General features: G+C 38.0%; 1 protein-coding gene across 2 annotated transcripts in view; it reads right to left on the reverse strand.

Moving 5' to 3' along the window:
• The window catches only part of RIMBP2 (RIMS binding protein 2), a 175,092-nt gene that overhangs the window by 15,930 nt on the left and 141,197 nt on the right, over positions 1-17,965 (reverse strand). For both annotated transcript variants that reach the window (XM_075041450.1, XM_075041451.1), the window contains 7 exons: positions 17,253-17,404; positions 16,408-16,875; positions 14,101-14,250; positions 9,979-10,137; positions 6,206-6,937; positions 4,381-4,498; positions 1,156-1,308 (listed from right to left, as the gene is read on the reverse strand). In XM_075041450.1, the coding sequence (XP_074897551.1) occupies positions 1,156-1,308; positions 4,381-4,498; positions 6,206-6,937; positions 9,979-10,137; positions 14,101-14,250; positions 16,408-16,875; positions 17,253-17,404 (1,932 nt within the window). The remainder of the gene's footprint in view (positions 1-1,155; positions 1,309-4,380; positions 4,499-6,205; positions 6,938-9,978; positions 10,138-14,100; positions 14,251-16,407; positions 16,876-17,252; positions 17,405-17,965) is intronic.

Below are 17,965 nucleotides of genomic sequence, written 5' to 3' on the forward strand. Positions count from 1 at the left end.
AAACATGAATTATAGCCAAATGTATCTCTGTTAAAAGCACTGGCCGGTACAGTCTGACTCAGGAGAGTCATGTTTGCTTCAGTGAACCAGAAAGCAAATAATCTCTAGATTAGCTCATTAGCCCCTTATCTTACTCTTTCGAGAGGTACATACATATATTATACATATATGCACACATATAATTGTGTATGTAAAATCTTAGTCTCTGGATGAAGCCAGCCAGATTCCCAGCTGATGTATAGTTGCAACCACAGCTGCACTGAATTCACTAGATCTACACCGATACACACAAGCTGATGATCCGGTTGTAAGTCAGTCAGATCTGTTTGCTTGGAAGCTCAACATTAAATTAGGATTCACCTAAACTTTGAGGGCCCCTTTTGTTTCATTTCAGACATCAACAAAACCCTAATGTGTTTCTTAGCTCTCTATATGGTGTGGGCTGCTTTTATGGGTTTAGTGTTAGACACTTCATTTTACTGTGTTATGAACTATGAAAACTGAGCTGTTGATCATGTAATGATTTCTATGTTGATGAAGCAACAAATACTATCAGTAGTGGGTATAACTGCCTTCCTCGTGTAATACAAAAGTTTGTCATTATGGTGTAATTATTCCTAAAAATAATAACAGTTTTTGTCTTCACCAAGTGACACAGCCAAAGTCCTGGGTGGTCACTGATAAGACCCCGAATCTTCGGTTAGCCCAAGCCATAAATCTGAATAATGTTTGGTAAGTGCTTCCTATTAGAGGACCCTAACAGGGTCGTGATACACCAGCTACTCTTTGTCCCTGCCCAGTCTATATGAACCGAGTGGAAATGTGGTCATTTGGATGAATGGTCGTTCAGGTGTATACAGTAAATACTGACTGGCATTAGTAGCGGCATAGCTTCACAGAGGTTCATGCAATGCAGTGTGCTTGGACTCAGTCAAGTATGGAAAGGTGGCTGCACAGCAGTTTCAGGACAGAGGACTAAGGGCTGTTTGTCCCTTACAGCAGAGCTGGAGAAACTTACCTGAGAGCAGACAGGACTTAAGAGCTAGTTCCCCTGGCATTCTGCATTGCATGCAATGTTGTCATACAGAAACCGCGCTTGTTAACACGCAGCTCTAAAATGGGTCTGTCATAAAGGATGAATAATGTTCGTCATACCGTATCTATATTCAGAGGCCATGGTACGCTGCTGAGGCCATTTCTTGTGTCCACCAATGCTGCGATAATAAGCTTCTTCTTTTACGGGTGAAATATTTCCCTCACTACCTGACCGAGACCGACCGCCTTCACTGTTACTGTCCATTGTAATTTCTATGGAGAAAAAGGGAATGATCTATTAAAACATATTGTATAGTTGCCTTTGTGGAGGCTCCTGCGGGCAGGCTTTGCCTACGCTTTTTTTCTGACTTGCATATAGTAGGAAGGCTAAACCCTGCATAAGCTTTGCCAGATGTTTCAGCCTCTAGAAATCCTTCTTCAGCAGGGGAATCACAGAAAGGTGTATCTCCTTTTTTTAAAGCATCTGAATTTTGTGCTTTTTAAAATTCATACAGTGTAAATATTGTTTGTTAGCTCTTTGGATAGGAATGATCTTTTATTATGAGGTTTAAACACTCCTACCTGCCAGATCTGCAAGGTCAAGAGCACTGTAAACTGTGTTTCACCTTCTAAAGTATCAACCCAAAACCAAAAATTAATTAATTTACTTAAATCCTACCTGAAAGAAGATACTAATCTAAAGTATTTATACCTGAATGGAGAAAATACCTCAAAGAATTTAAATTCTGGAACATTTTGGAGAAAGGTTTTACCATTGGGATCCTAATGTCATTACAATTTTGAAGCTCTTTCCCACTAATTTAACCTCCCAGACCTGCCTTAAGAACTTTCCATCACTAAAGTGACCTGTTAGCTGAATAACTCAGCAAAAATTCCAGGCATACATGTAAAGGAATAAGCTGCTGCCAAGAAATTTGGAATCCACATTTTTGAGCTATGTGCTGAGGCCAACAACAATTTCATGTATTTAAGCAGTCTTACGTTTTGGCTCAATCATATTTACTTTCTTCTTTCCTTTTATTTTACTCTGCTTTTCACTTTGTGGAACTATGTATTATAATGACACATAACTTTTCTTCAAAAACCATACTTGCAGCCCTTATTCATGGGAAACTTCCTCTGTCAGTAGGAGTTCTGAACAGCGGGTTTAAATTTATACAATGCTCTACTACAGGCTTTTGGATGCCTTACTTTTACCACATCTTATTTATCTGAACTCTTGATACACTTCATATCTTCTAGATTTTTTTCCAGCAGGCTTACAGGAAGCAACTTTTGTGCAGAGTTTTATCAAGTGTTTAGATTTCTTCACTTAAAGTGATTTATTACAGTCTGATGCTGAAAGTAAGAAATATTGCTTACATATCTTTCAGCAATCTTAATCACTGGTCTTTTAGTCAGATATTAGGACTCTTGAACTCTAAACCACATAAGGCCTTTCAACAGCTTCACAGCAAACAATTTTTTTTTTGTTAGATACTGTACATAATGCTCTGTAGTTTGCTTGTTACCAGCATTAGACAATATTGTAATTTATTCCTAATGGAACTTCCCCAAAGAGCATTTGTGGATTGTACATAATACAAAATACACTAATTCATTCTTTAAGTTACACTGAAAGAAATAACATCTGCGATTTTATTTTCTATCTAATTATCTGTTTGAGCACAGATTGAGTATCAGAAATTAATTTTTTTACCTGATTCCTAAGCTATTGAACTACTAAACAGCTAAGTAAGTCATTACTTAATGGTTTCTGTGTCCTAACTTTGTTGACAGAAAGTGAGCTCTGATCAATTAAATCACTTCCCTTTTAATTAAAATGAAAAGTAAAAGGAAACCCAAAGGATTAATTCAAACAAACATGTCTACTCTCTCACTATTCATAAAAAAAAAAGTTTCAGCAGATAATATAAAAGAAAGAACTTAAATATAAAACTTGCTTTAAGTAGTCCAAACATAAACCAGAAATCTTTACTCCTGAGAAAAAAAGGCTGCTTTCAGAGAAAAAGAAAAAGGACATGAAAATCTAACAGTCTTCACACCATCATCCAAAAGCTATTAGTTTCAGCTAACAATAACCTGTCAATGGAAGCACAAGAGCCTCCTTGAAGCTGATTCTCCCCCATGCCATTTTCATACCAGTGTAATTCCATTGACATCTGTGAAGATTATCCTGGTTTACACCAGGACGTGGGATGAGAATCAGCCTCTGACCAGTCATGCTGAATTGAAGACACTAAGAAAGTTTCATGAATTACGGCTGTGTGTGTTTTCTGATCTACAGTTTCAATAATAATAATTACTATCTACTAGATATAAAAATAATTGTGCCCACTAGGGGGATTTTGCTTTTTATTTACAATACAGGCATTTTACTGTGATTCTATGAAAAGGGAAAATATTAGCATTCCTTAATGATCAGTCTCTTTCCTTCTGATAATCCCCATTTGTAATGTCTCTTATTCACATAAATGTCAGCTGAGAATTGCCTGACACTGCTTCCTTCTCCTTGTCACGATGCCTACAGTATTCACAAATTAAAGTCCAGGTTAGGGACAGGAACTGGACAACTTTACATCTTCATGGAGTAAAGTTCTGCTCATAGCTCACAGAACTCTCTCTGCATTTGTTTTGCATGTGTTCCCTGATTTTCAGCGTCAATATTTCTTATTTGTCAGTACAGAGTGCAAGTTTTAACAGATATGTATTTGTCCATAGTGTCTTGATTCCATTATCTTTTCTGCACTACTTTTTGGATTTTCTGGTATACACCAGCATATAGTTTAAGTCATAAGTAAACCAGAATAGGGATGATTCTGTAAGAAATATCAAATCTAGTAAATATATGCAAGTTCTATTAACTTGTTACATTTAACAGCTTCTATTTTTCCTGCTAAATTCCAAAAAGTAGTCAAGAAAATGGAAAGTGAATACAAAATGATGGTTGATGAATGGAAAGATGGATGGCTGAATGGATGGCTGAATGGGTACATTTATTTCACTGATCATATAGTAGCCTGCCTGGAAATTTCTTCTTCGGTAAGATCTAACAGTACCTAAGCTTAACCAAACTTAGAAAAGGTCCAATATCCACTAAATTCAATGAAAGGGCTCCCAGTGATGTCAATGACTACTGATTCAGCCCCCCCGTGAGACCCCAGTACACTCATATTTCCATGGAGGTGTTCTTAGTTCCATTTCATCCCATTAAAACTAAGAGTAACCATGGTTCAAGACAAGGTCTGTTGTTTCTTTTTTAAGGACCGCCTTCCCAACTCTGAGGCTGCAAAGAACAGAAATGCACCAATCTGTCCAACTAACCAATGGAAGGGACCAACATTGGTCGAGACCTTTGTGGCACTGCACTGCCATGAGAGGACCTTCGCCCTGCATGCTCCGCCCTTTCAGGCCGTCCTGCAGATGATGGATTACCTAAAAGCTAAAAAACAACAACAGAAAAAACAGGTTTGTAAGTTACATGCATGGTAAACATTATGGTTACATGGTTGGACATTAATCAGGTCAATCACATTTGGAAGCGTAAGCTCTAAAGGCAACTAAACTTAGTTTTTAACTGAAAGGTTAGCTGAAAAGTAAATACTGTTGCCTGGCAAACCTGCAAAAGAAAAAAATGGTTCCCTGATTTATGGCAGAGTTTTGTAACCAGCAGTCACACATCAGAACAAAAAGAAAAGAAAAGAATAATTTTTGAAATATTCTTTTGCCTTTGTTGTTGCTGCTAAGATGATGTTATAATCTCCTGAAGAGTAGTACAACCAGTCATGAGAGCTGTGGAGCTTGGACTGCACTCAAAAGGCAAGCTTTTTTGGTATTCAGCTATATAGCATTCTCCAGTTTGCAGCATGTGAACAAGTGTACGTCCTTCTGTCTTTGAGCACACTGCTTTTTCTATAATGGCCTTCGGTTGTTAAAGCCTTTTAAAGGTCATTGGAACACGTAGAAGGGAACGTAGACACGCTTCGTCTCACATCACAGCTGTCTCTTTCTGTTCAGTACCCTTGCAGAAAATGTTGCTATTTTAATAACTAAATGGTACTATTTTAATGCTCTCCAGAGTTTATCATGCAGTCTTTGAGATTAATACAGCTTGGGCATCAATTTTAACAGGAGAAATTTTTAAGGATCATTTCAGCATAAACTGCTAGGCTAGAAGAGCAGGCAGCTGATTTCTACTCTTAGACGAAACACATTAGATTTGAGGTTTCCATTCTGGACTGTTGCAGACTGAGAGGGTAACGAACTTGCTTTGGTCTTTAGGGAGCAGGGAAGCCTATGGATGCATCTATCAAAGCGTGGAGACTCTGCTATAGATTAATGGACAGAAATGCAAATACGCAAGAGCACACAGAGGCATCCTTGAAAGACATGGAATGGCCCTGGCCTCTCCCATTGGAAGAAGCTGTTTGCCTGCATTCTCATGCAGAGATGCAGTCTGCAACTTCAAAGGCAAGAAGAGATGGTCTAAAAAGGAAGGCAAAGTAGTGAGAGTGCAGACATAAGGTAGAAAATGGAAATATAATGAAACCTGTGACTCCATAAATCTGGGTCACTGTCACACTGGGGGAGAATCTTGATTCTTGTCCGGAGATGTTTCATGATAAAGAGCATATCCTGAAAATTCTGGGAATGAAGTGAATAAAAACAACATGATGAAATGAATTCCTCAACATTAAAAAAAAAAACCAAAACAAAACCAACTGATGAAATATTTTTCCAGTTAAAATGCAGCTTTTTTTTCAAGCAACATTTAGATGGGCAAAATAAAGAAAAACAATCTTTTGGAAAAATTATAGTTCAGCTAACCCTTAATTAAAATTTAGATTCAGTTGTCCTTTAATAAAAGCAGCCATTATTGTAATTTGTTCTGTGGGAAAATCATTGTAAAGCAAATTAAACTGATTTCAGCATGACACAAAAGAGGACTGTAAAGGAAAATGCAGAATTATAAACAAAAATGAATGGGGAGGAAAAAAAACAACAGGAAAAAAGTAGCAGATAGGTCCAAAGGATGGACTCTAAAAATTAATTCAGAAAAAAAGAAAAGAAAAGGAAAAAAAAAGAACGAAAGAAAGAAAACAGACTGATTTGGCAAGCAGATGTTAGAAGAAAGATTTATTTCACACACCAGAGAGTCTTCTGCATCTCTGTGGGATGGCTTTGCAAGTAGACCAGCTGCCCTAGCATCAGCCATTTTTAAGTCGGTCTTCCAGCCTCCCTGAATATCTTCATTAGACAAATTATCTGTTCTATTACATTTCTGAGTCTCATACTTTTTCTCGTAACTGGGCTTGACCTGTTCACTCCTGGGCTCTACAAAGGAAGGACCCAGGTCACCAAAATCTTCTTCGATGCTGGTTTGTCTCGTTAAAGTTTTCCTGCGAGCAAGCAATGGCCTCATGCTCTTCCTGCAGGAACAGTTAGCAGTCTCTGCACAACAGCTAGATGCAACGTTGGCAGAAACTGAATCACAAGTATATCTGAAATTAAAACGAGATTCTTCTTCTTCGCTTCCACAGTCTAGTCCACTGTCTGGGCTTCTCGATAAGGACCGGCTATATTTACATCCTTTGTCGTCTGCAGCAAAATCCTCCATGCCTGAAATTCTGTGCTTGGCTGGGTACCAGAAGTTGTGCTGCTGGTCTTGATTGTAGGGCCTAGGTGGTCTAGAGTCTCTAGCTATTGTGGGATTCTTTTTATAGGGCATACCTAAACCCTGCTTGTACAGCAGTTCAGTGTATTCACCATCCTCTTCAGCTACTTCTGGAATACTGAAAAGCTTTTTACTGTGATGTATCTGCTGTGAAAAGTCAGGCTGTTCCAAAAAAGTGGCTTCAGTGGTCTTATTCTTATCGCACTCCTTAAGATTATGTAATGTTAAAAACCAGACAGGGAACAAATAGTGTGTGACAAAAATAAAATGGGAGGGAAAAGGGAGAAGAAAAGAAAAATAAAGACAGAATTAGTTTTAGAACAATGGCAAACGTAAGACATGCAGCTTATTTAGTGAAAAGGATGTCATGCTTTGAATGAGAATCTGTGAAAAATAAAGACGTGATTAAGAAGTTGCTGGGTGTCAGATACAACATGAGAGGTCAGTACAAACAACTGAGTGATGCTCTTAACAAGAATAAACCCATGCATTTAAAACAAAGCAATAAAAGCTGCATACAGGTTCCAGCATGGTGAATGAGAATGACATTAAAACACAGCACTAAGGCTTAGTATGTTCCTTGCCCCATGCCAAATTGCTATTTAATTTTTCTTTGTAACCAGAACCCGTATCTGAGAAAGAAAATTCTGTTCTCGCAAGCTTTCTTGCTTTGCAGCTGTAAAAGCATCCTATATGAGCAGCAAATACTCCTAAATCTCCTGCCACAGGAAAGCTATTCTGCAGACATCATTAAAGGACTTCTAGTTTCCTTTGTAAAATTTAAAAAAAGGCACCATTTTTAAAGCTTGACTTCCACAGAAAGAACCCTGAGAAGCAGGCCGCTCTCTGATGTCACTTGGTCTGCACTGTCATCAAATCTCTCATCATAATCTCGTACCTGCTTGGTAAAACCAATATTTAAAAATCAGCCTATTAGCAGAAGTAAAAATCTCTGTTTATACCGGAAGTCGGTAAAAACTATCCCAGCCTGGATAAAATAAGCATTCTGAACATGATAGAAAAATTACAAAATATATCTATTACATTTACACAAAGCAAAGGTTGGTGTGTCAGAAAAATCCTATGCAGTATCTTTGTTGGACTCTGAGAAGAGACAAGAGAATAATGATGCGGGAGGTGTTGGTTTTGGCAGAGTTTATAGATTCTACATCATGGAGGTCACCTCTCCTTGTACTTTACTCAATGCCCAGATGAGGTAGGTCTCTGGACAAAACAGCACCCATAAATAATGACAGATCATCTTGGAGACTTCAGCAATACCTCTCTCTCTGAGCATATTAAACTTAACTGGGTTTTGGATATCTTCCCCTTTCAAGCATTAGGAACTTTCTAAGTTACTTTATGATTGTATTTGTTTCACCTGTTTTCATTCATTTTTAAAATGTATATCACACTTGTGAAACTTTTGAGACAAACTGCCATAAAAGTGGAAAAAAGTCAATAAATATGAACAAGGGTAGTTTTGAATGAAGCTCAAATATCCCACATTTTAGAATGTTCCAATCAGGTAAGTGAGTTGAATCTTCCCTTGATCACTCATGTCAGCCTTTGTTTTAGGGAACCTTTGGAGGGAATAATAATCTCCCAATAAAGCAAATATATAACTGCATGCAAAATTTTTTCTTGTTACTTGGGAGCATCTATTAACTCAGGAGAGAATAGTCAATTACAGCTGCAAGGGCATGGTTGGCATACTTTCAGATGCAAGAGGAACAGGAATCTGATGACATTATGGAAAATTCAGTAAACATGGTTTTCATTTTTTTTGTTAATTACTGATGTTGCAAAGTGAAATTGGATCTAGTGAAAGAGGGGGAAATTATCAAGCACTTTGGGAGAAAAATCTGACCTGCATTTTGTATCAAAAAACTTACCAGCATGGTGGGCCATATTCTCCAAATGAGACTCAGACATCCATGAGTCCTTCCTCAGGAAGTACTCATATACTGAATTCCACTTCTGCAGAATGAGTCAACCAACCATGCCCTTCACATACACTACTACTTCAAAAGAAGTATGCCTGCAGACTTTAACAGGTCTAAAATTATTTACTACACCAGTTAAGGTTCCGGGCCTTTCTTTGTAAATATCAACATTGGCAATACTAATTTAAAACCAAGAAGTAAATATACTTTCTGATGCATAAAGAACAAAAACAGTCTAGGGATAATTCACTTTTTCCCAGAGGAAAGGGACAGAAGCAGCATGCAGAACGATTTCAGTTTCAACCTTTGTGTTAGAAGAACAATAGAAACACTGACTGTATTTTCTTTTGAAAATGTACCTGTCTCATTCCAGATAGTATCAGAATAAAAGGACTGAATTTATAGTACATGAAAGCGGTTACAAGAATGGTCAAAATTCTTGTATGCATGAGAAAATAGTATTGGGTTTTAGTTAAATAACAGCATATTGGAAGAAAAATCAACCTGTGAGTTTCCCTATCATTCAAGTTATCCAGCTTTCTAAGACAACACAATTTAGTGTAATTGCTAGACACATAAAAAGCAAATACAATTTACACATACAAATATACTATGGGAAATATATATTCTGTACTGGGCAGGTTCAACATTCTACATATGCTTTAATTGTTATACTAAAGTTGTCTTTCACGGTAAATATTCCTGTGTAGTGTTAAAGCAGTATTTCTGATAGGTATTTCCTACTGTCTCTGGTGATTCCTTAATAATCAGAGCACGAGGATTTCTGGTAATGCATTTATCAAACAAAGCTGATCCAACTCCCTTTCTTACAAGCACGCTTTAAAGCCTGTGGAAGAGATGGGACTAGCACTGGAAACAGGGACAAATCAGTCAAACAAAAAACCTAAGCTGTTTTTTTTTTCTATACATAAGTATGTTTATATAAATCTTCTTGCTCAGAAACAACTCATTGTCTGGGTAGCACATAGCACACGTAGTATATTGTCATATAGGCATGGGAATGGTCCCCAGCTACAGAACAGAAATTGCAACTTCAACAATTACATATAGGAAAATATTCAATTAGTTAAAAGATTAGCTATCAAATAATTAAAAAAAAAAAAAGGAATAAATGTATTAAAGTGGCCTTGACATCATAAACAATGTTCACCCCAGTTCTAGGTTTATACAACAGTGTGAGTTTTAATGGTCTGCAAAATCCGTAATTGACTAAAACAAATGTTTTGAAGGAAGAATCAAAATATGGAGGTACTCCTAAGGTTTCTTTGCAGTCACAATTACCTTAAGTGCATTGTGTGAAGTCACACTGACTCGTCGCCTTCCTCCATCCTCCAGCTGCATTTCAGAGTACAGCTCTTCCTCATCTTCTTCCATAATATCAGACAAATCAGAACCTCGGCTGCTCTCTGTGTGGTACTCTTCACCATGGCAATAGTGAGGCTAATTAGACATGGTGAGAGAGAAAAGTCTTTACTGACTGTAAAGCTGAAAATCCTTGGTGTGACATCAATGAGGACTAGACCATTTCCTAGGTTTGAATATCACAGTAATGACCACATAGAAATTATGTCATGTAGCTTGCTGCTCTGTTCTAGTAGAGAGATCATGTATAATTTTTTTTTGCCCATTTAAGCTGCCAATTCAAGAAATCCAATCTTAATCCCATAGGTGATTAAAAAAAAGAATGTCTGCATTCACAGTACCAAATCTAGTTCTAGTCTTAATTAATTTCCCTTGATTTAAAGAGGTCCTTCATGCATCAGTGGACTTGCTGACCAAATTGTAAAAGCCCTAAGGTAACTCACATATCATCTGTTCTTCACAGCTGTTTGTTACATCACATTGTAATTTAAAAGTGATCAGCATTTAATTCTTGCAGGATGTTATCATCATTGTATGATATAGTTAGCTGATGGAATTTGAAGCTTTCATTCTCTTAAACATTGTAGGAATAGACTGGCTAAAACTTTAATTGTCTTTTAAAATTAGTCCAAATATTTCAAGTTCCTCTAAGTTTCAGATTATTTGGAGGATAAGGAGGAAAAAGTACATCCTGCTGAATTGCTAATGTTAAAATAGGAGTGGCCTCTGTTAAACATTACATCCAACAAATCACATCATAAACAAAACTTATTGTATTTCCAAGGACAAATTTTCAAATGGAGTCATCTGACTGTCAGATTGCAGTAGAATATTTGAGGAATCAAATATTCTAGAAGTACTAGAATCCTAGAAATTACTGCATTCCTTCCCCCAGCAATACTAATGAAAAAATAATTTCTGTAGTACCAGATGAATTCCCATAGCTATGTAACACGCTGATAACAATCAATCCCAGCAATGAGAAGAAAATATCTGCAATAAGCAATTTCTCCAAAGTGAAGATGGATTTGCCCTCCAAATACAAAAGGCAATTTATCCTCTTTTAATTCTTTGTTCTGGAGCTATAAAGATTCTAGGGTGAAGCCTTTAGCAGTAATTCTCAGTGCCAAGCCCATAAGTGTTTTCAGATCCTTCAGATACATTATATTAGGATCATCTTAGAAAAAAAGTCACTGCAGTTTCACAATGGTTTAGGTTTCTTTTTGAAATTAGAAGATTAGACTATATCCTAATGCTTCATTTTTCACATCTAAACTTTGTGGCCCTTATACTAAATTTTATTATTTCATCAGTTCTATTCCAGCAGAACCCTGGTCCTGTTTTTCACAGGAAATCACTCCTGCACTCCTGTTCTCAGCTGTATTTAAATAGACTTGGGGGTTACACTGGCACAGTACTACAAAACTTGCCCAACTAAGTGCACAATGCTTTGTAGATTGCTGAAGGCCAATACTGCTGAAATAAAGCCCTGTTTGCTTGGGCAGACTACAGAGACTTAGCAAACTGTCTCCAAGGCTTATCCATTGTGGTTTTAATAACAGGAATGCCTTGCTAATGCCGTTTGATTATTCACATAAATCTTCTAATTCAAGCACTACATTAATTGAGGTATAAAACTTAACTAGGAGATATTATATAAGCAATAATTACACAATTCTGCCTGCAATCAATTAACTGTCTATGTAATATGGCATGCATACTCTGTGTTCAATAACTGGGTGCATTTATAATGCAGATTTCCAGTGAAACTTCTATGGCCATATATTCCATGCACTTGTGGTTATTATTTCACATGTTTTCTAGCACTGCCCTTCCTGCAAATGTCCCAAGCTGTCTCTGAATTTCAGGTCTATCTCCGATACTTACTTCCCTTGTCCTTATTATTTATTACAGAGCAAATCAACAGCTTGTAGAAAACAATGTCTTCATATATTTTTGTAACAAAAGAAAGAATGATTACTCCAATTTTAGTCTTGGGTGACAGGCCCACTCAACCAGATGCTCAGAGATATTGAGATGCATAAATACTTGTGAGGATCTGGGCAAGAAAGACCAACTTTCTAAGCCTGTGAGAGACTGTGCACCCCTGTTTCAGAATTGTGATCCATACCACCCTTCCCTGTGGGGCATTTTAAATTGGAGAGTTTAAAATCGATGTATCTTCCTACAAAATACAATGTGGCAGACATGAAGGATTTCCATTAGCAGCCATATCTAATGCTAATAAAAAAGCTTGATGAAAAAACATTAATGTTACTTGCATTTGCTTGCACTGTTTTTACTCTTATCTATGGAGTAAGGCAAGTCAACTGATAGAAAGCCAAAGACCTTTGACAGGGAATCAGCGTACAGAATAGCGGTTGCTTCTGGAAGATACCAGCAGCACATGAGCATTATAATGAAATTAGCAAACTAATAATTTCTTCAGGAGAAAACCACCGCAGATTAGGTTTCTCGAATTATTTCTTCACTAACAAAGCAAGCAGTAAAAGTGATCATCTTTCATAAACAATGCAAATGAGCAATTAAACTACAAATAGGTATATCTGAAGCTATAAAATAAACATTTAATAATCAATTTACACTTAACACACTGCAGCTGTTTTGCCAGACATAATTTCACTGCTATTTTTCAAAGTGCATTTTCTGATGTAGTGTTTTAAAGCAATGAGGAATTGTTTCAGCCTTACATGAAAACTAAATTTTGAACCTAATCAGATCTGAGAATACTTGTAGCCAGAGAGATTTCAAATTTAGCTTTGAGGACGTTTGAAGTAGATTAACAGAGCTTAATCTTTTTAGGCTTCAAGGAATATACACTTTGAAGGTTCCCAGCCTTCCAATGTTCATATCCAAACCTTCTATTTTGTAGAGCTTGGTAAAGCAGACACACTCCAAACCATCCTTTAATGCTCTGTGGTAGTAAGTCCACATGAAGCAGCAACTTTGTACTCACATGGTAGATACCCCCAAGTTTATTTACCAAGGTTAAATATGAAGTTTGGTTATCAGAAAGATGAAATTGATCTTGGTCCCTTACAAACTTTTTTACTCTAAACTTTTTACATTAGGCTTTCTTAATAAGATCACTGGTTCTGTTAGAAAATATTGTCCTCTTTGTGTCCAGAATAATTTTAATTACATACAGAGGTACAGATGCATCTCACCCACAAGCACATTTTGTAAGCACAGCATGATTGCATGTATTCTAAAAATATTGTATGTGAATCACTGTATGTGAAGATGGAACCAAATAAAATCTTGAAGCCACATACTTAGAGACCTGGAAATTTGGAGCAATGTTTATACATTTATAAATGCTTGAACTTCTATAATAAACAGAACCAAAATTCCAGAAAGTCTCAGAATGGATACGAGAAGGAATGCTGTTGCTTAGACACTTCAACGTGGGAGGTCAGATGTTTGGCTAACAAGATTATTTGACCATGCTAAATCATAAACTACAATATACATCTGTCTTGAAAGTAATGTAATAAATTACTTGATATTTGTTTTCAGTGGGATCAGACTAAAAGCTGCACAGATCTGCAAAATTCTTCTGGCAACATCTTTCTATTCATTACAGTATGCCAAATATATACGGTGTTGGTTTTCTGCTAATTAGGATTACAGGTTATGGCTTTTATGGAACACAAAAATCCTTCCCCCTTTCCCTTTTTTCACAGCATGTTTTCATATGCAGTAGTAACACATCACACAGAAAAAGCCCAGAGCCCAAACATGACATTCCAGTCACATTTTCTATTTCAATTTTTTCAGCTACAGTTTTTCCAGTTTCCAATGCTTCAGACTGCTGCATGGGATAAGGATCTATAGATGCATGGTGCCAAGCATTCAGTTCCCATTAGACAGTGTTATGCTCCAGCAACAGGACATTCATCTACCTCCCCACAATTTATCTGCTTGTCTGTATAGTTACCGATATGGCTACAATAATCAGACGGTGACCTAGACAGCCTGCTGAGCTTCATAAAATACTTGTTTGACCAGGCTACATACTTGCTTTCCAAGTTCTGATCCTTTCAGGAAATCATCAACTGAAGCCCCCCTTCTTTTGACATTAGGAGAATCATAGCCGTCTTCCTCATCATCTGAGTTAGCATACTGGGCTGCATTACTCCTTTCGCTAAAAATGCTCCTCCTCTCCATCTAGCAAAGCAACAAAAAATAGAAAATTGTGAAGCACACCTGTTCCTGCAACCAATGGAAGAAATGGCAAATATAAGACATAAAAACTCAAGAACAGCACGTTTAAATATACTCATGGTTTAAAGCAATGGTAGTTTCCCCTGACTGTAACTTTTTCTGAGTTTTCAAGAATTTTTTGCTCGTCATATTACTCTCACACATAAACAATTATATGTTTTTATGTGACCATGAACTCAGCTGCTAGCTTTCTTCCCTGTTCCACTTATGTCAAAATTCTCAGTATTCTACAGTTAGAGGCTGCTAACGAAGACACTAATTTCCCTTGGCAGAGGGTTAGTGGACAACCTAGCCACTACTACCAGCCTCAGTACAAAAAAAAGCTACAGAATGAGACTTCGTGCTCTTCCTCTGCTCTGAGGTGACTCTTCCCATCAGCTACTGATTCCTGCTGCTTACTCTCATGACAATGACCATCAGCCATCTAACAGGCTGGATGAAGGGCAGGGAGAAGACACATAGCTTCTTCTGCAGCAGCCTACCACAAGGGAAGAATTTCTGCTACTAAGGACTAAGCAAATATCATTGGCAGAATTTGATTTAATTTAAGGTGGATCCATCTGTAAACTTCTGTCCAGATCCCTGAATTAAACATTTCAAGCATCACTAAAATTAATGTAATTAAATGTGGTTCAGAGCATATGTTATGTCAGCAATTTTCAAAAACAAAAAAAGTATTTCAATTCTCTTTCCCTACATGGTTGTTAAATCAACTTTCACCTCAGAGTGCCCAAGATACTAATTGCCTTTTCTCCTTCTATTGAATTTACACCAGTTTGCTTTACTTATAAACAAGAGGAAGAAATATACACATGAATATATATGTATTTAGCAGACCTTATTGATCCAGAATTATTCAGCTCCCCCAAAGCTGTATCATCACCCACTGGCTCAATTCTGTCCCAAAACAGGGACAGTCAATAAGTTGGGGGAGTTAAGACATGTGTGAACTGTCAAAATTAATGGAGTTATTTTGGACATACGATGGGAGGCTGAAGACTGGACATAACAACTGATGACTGCCAGATGAAGGACCAAGACAATGTATGAAAAAAGTGACACCAGAGCTTGAAACAAGTAAGACAGTTGTGAGCAGCTTGTGATAAGAAAGTAACTGCCCAGGGCACTGGGAGTATTTAAATATTGTATGCTTGGGTAGGAAAACCAGAGCACGGTGTCAGGATGCATACACATCAGCTATGCTGACCCAAGAGCCTCAAGTATGGGATTTAAATTAACTAGCAAGCATCTGAGTCACTATAGCAGCCATGGGTCATAATGGTCTCAAAACCAGGGAGTCTCCTTCGGGCAGTGCTGCTTCTCGCAGCTACAAAAGGAGCTGTAATGAAAAGCTTTCACATGGCAGCTTATGTTGAAGCAGTTGTAAACATCTGTGGAAGTGTAGCACTGAGAAAGGGGCACTCTTGAAGGTCGAATATGTAAAATTACCTGTAGATCCATAACAGCATACAAAATAGTGGTTTACGTGCATCTAAACTGCTATTTGCTATTTTGAAAAAGCAGATGGTTTTAGAATACAAACATGTCTCTTATCTGAGTATTGATTAGATTCCCTTATAGAAATGAGACTCTGTCCTCATTTTGTAAACCATCAAAAAGATTAGCTCTCAGAGGAAGTCTGCTCAGGACTTCGGTTTATCTGCCTATTTCCAGACCCATTTTTAAACTGCCCTTTATTGTTTTGGTCTCTTTCAAAGTACTTCAGTACTTGGTTGACTTTTCTCACATAGGCACAAGCCTCCCTTTTAACTCCTGCAGGATCCACGCACAACTTTGATGATTATTTTTTTTTTTTTTTTTTTCCCAGAAGTAAGGCTCTGCATTTTTGGAGACAACCTTTCTAGTGATGTTATGGGGTTTCTATGCTGATCAAAGGCTGATCAATGCTCTTTATGGTTACAAGCATATTTGTGGAAGATGGCAGAGAATTTTAGCACACTGCTTCTTAAACTATGGATCTTCATGGTTTAGGAATGATTAGCTTCTCCTTAAGGCATATGATGAAAAAGTTCTTTGGTGGAAAGTGCCACAATGAACAAAGCCAGCCCCAAAAAGCCTTAAGAAAAAGTTTGCCTTTACCCTATTGCTCTCTGCAACTCGTTGTGCAGCTTCTCTTGCCATGGCTTTTGCGACAGTGTTTGGGACGGGTGTTCCTTGAGGTTGAGGGAGTATTCGGTTGGGTGATGGAGACCTCCTCCCCTGAAGCGGGCTGTGAAAGTTAGGAGCAGGTGGCTCAAGCATGTGTCCATGAACAGGGGATGCCGAACGAGTCTGCTCCCATGACTCATCCATTTTTAAATGTGGACCTAAATGTTCTTCTTTGGTTTCTGGGGCTCCGGCACTTGCTAATGGCTTAGATTTGGGAGCAGTTCTGGGGTGAGGGGTTGGAGGCACCAGTAGGTCAGATGGAATGGCAGCAACAGAAGAATCCACTGATTCCCCTTGCGCAGAGAGTGTTCGAACTGTAACTTCCTTTGCTTCCAAACTCCTTAGTCTCATTAGCTCCACCAATGTGTTCTCTGCTGTTGGAAAGATCACCTCCGCCACCTGAGTACACAAACAAGCAACTTAGTAGCATGAAGATGTTTCCCTCCTCTTAACCCCACTAAAGTACAACCTTCAAAGTCTTAACATGGAGTGAATTATTGCCAACACAAAGTGGGCTGCAAGAGCCCACACTAGGGCTCCACACATGTTAGCACCAGTTGTCTTTAATCCTTTCAAACCATTTGTCCAAAAGCTTAAGTGCTTCTGGAAAGGAAGCTAACGAGCAAGTTATGCACAAACAAAAAAGTAGGTTCTACTGAAAGCTGAGAAAACCCTGCACACATTCAAGTGCTGTCACACTTTTATTGTTGCCTTTACCTATCAGCTGAAATTCACCTAATGTAGATGGTCACTGTTACGCTGGAAGGAGAACTCACCCGTTGACCTTTCGCGTAAACCCCATAGCCCGTGACATTGGCGCCATGGGAGGTCCCTGTTGCTGTCAGAGTTGGTGGTTTCCAGGACACCTGTATGGTTGCTGGCGTGGACCCAGCCCGTACAGTAACATCTTGAGGTGGAGCTGGAGGACCTAAGACAGACAAGACCGGTCACTGTTGAGCTGTAGATGGGAACTACGTAAGTCAACTGATATACCTGCAAGTCGGGAACTACAGATCTCAAAGCACTTTTTTATTAAGAAGACAAAATATCCTTATTGCAGTTATTATGTAAAAACAGAAGCATAGGCTCAGCAGGTCACAGAGCCAGGAACTGACCCTCAGCTTAAAGCCATTAACGAAGCTATATTTCTTTGAAAGATGGTCCGTACTTGCAATTTGTTCTGGACCTATTTTTATCCCTCCAGGCTGCATAACTGCTACTTACTCTGAATGCAGAAGATGTTAACAGAAAAATGCAGGGATAAAAAGGCGCCGGAATGGCACTGTTAGTGGAAAACTGCTGCAGGTGACAGCAAGTGACTTTTTGGTATGTATCTCTGCACTGAATGCACACTACATACTCAGAATTCACTTTCAAATTCTGTCTCTCTGGACCATCAGTGGCTCCAAGTCACAATTTATAGGCCAGAATCACATTAACACTAAGGTGCGACGTGGACTGCAAGCTGAAACTTTAACCTTTTCAACCA

The sequence above is a fragment of the Buteo buteo genome, chromosome 11 (genome assembly GCF_964188355.1).
Source record: "Buteo buteo chromosome 11, bButBut1.hap1.1, whole genome shotgun sequence".
In the NCBI taxonomy this organism is placed as follows: Eukaryota; Metazoa; Chordata; class Aves; order Accipitriformes; family Accipitridae; genus Buteo; species Buteo buteo.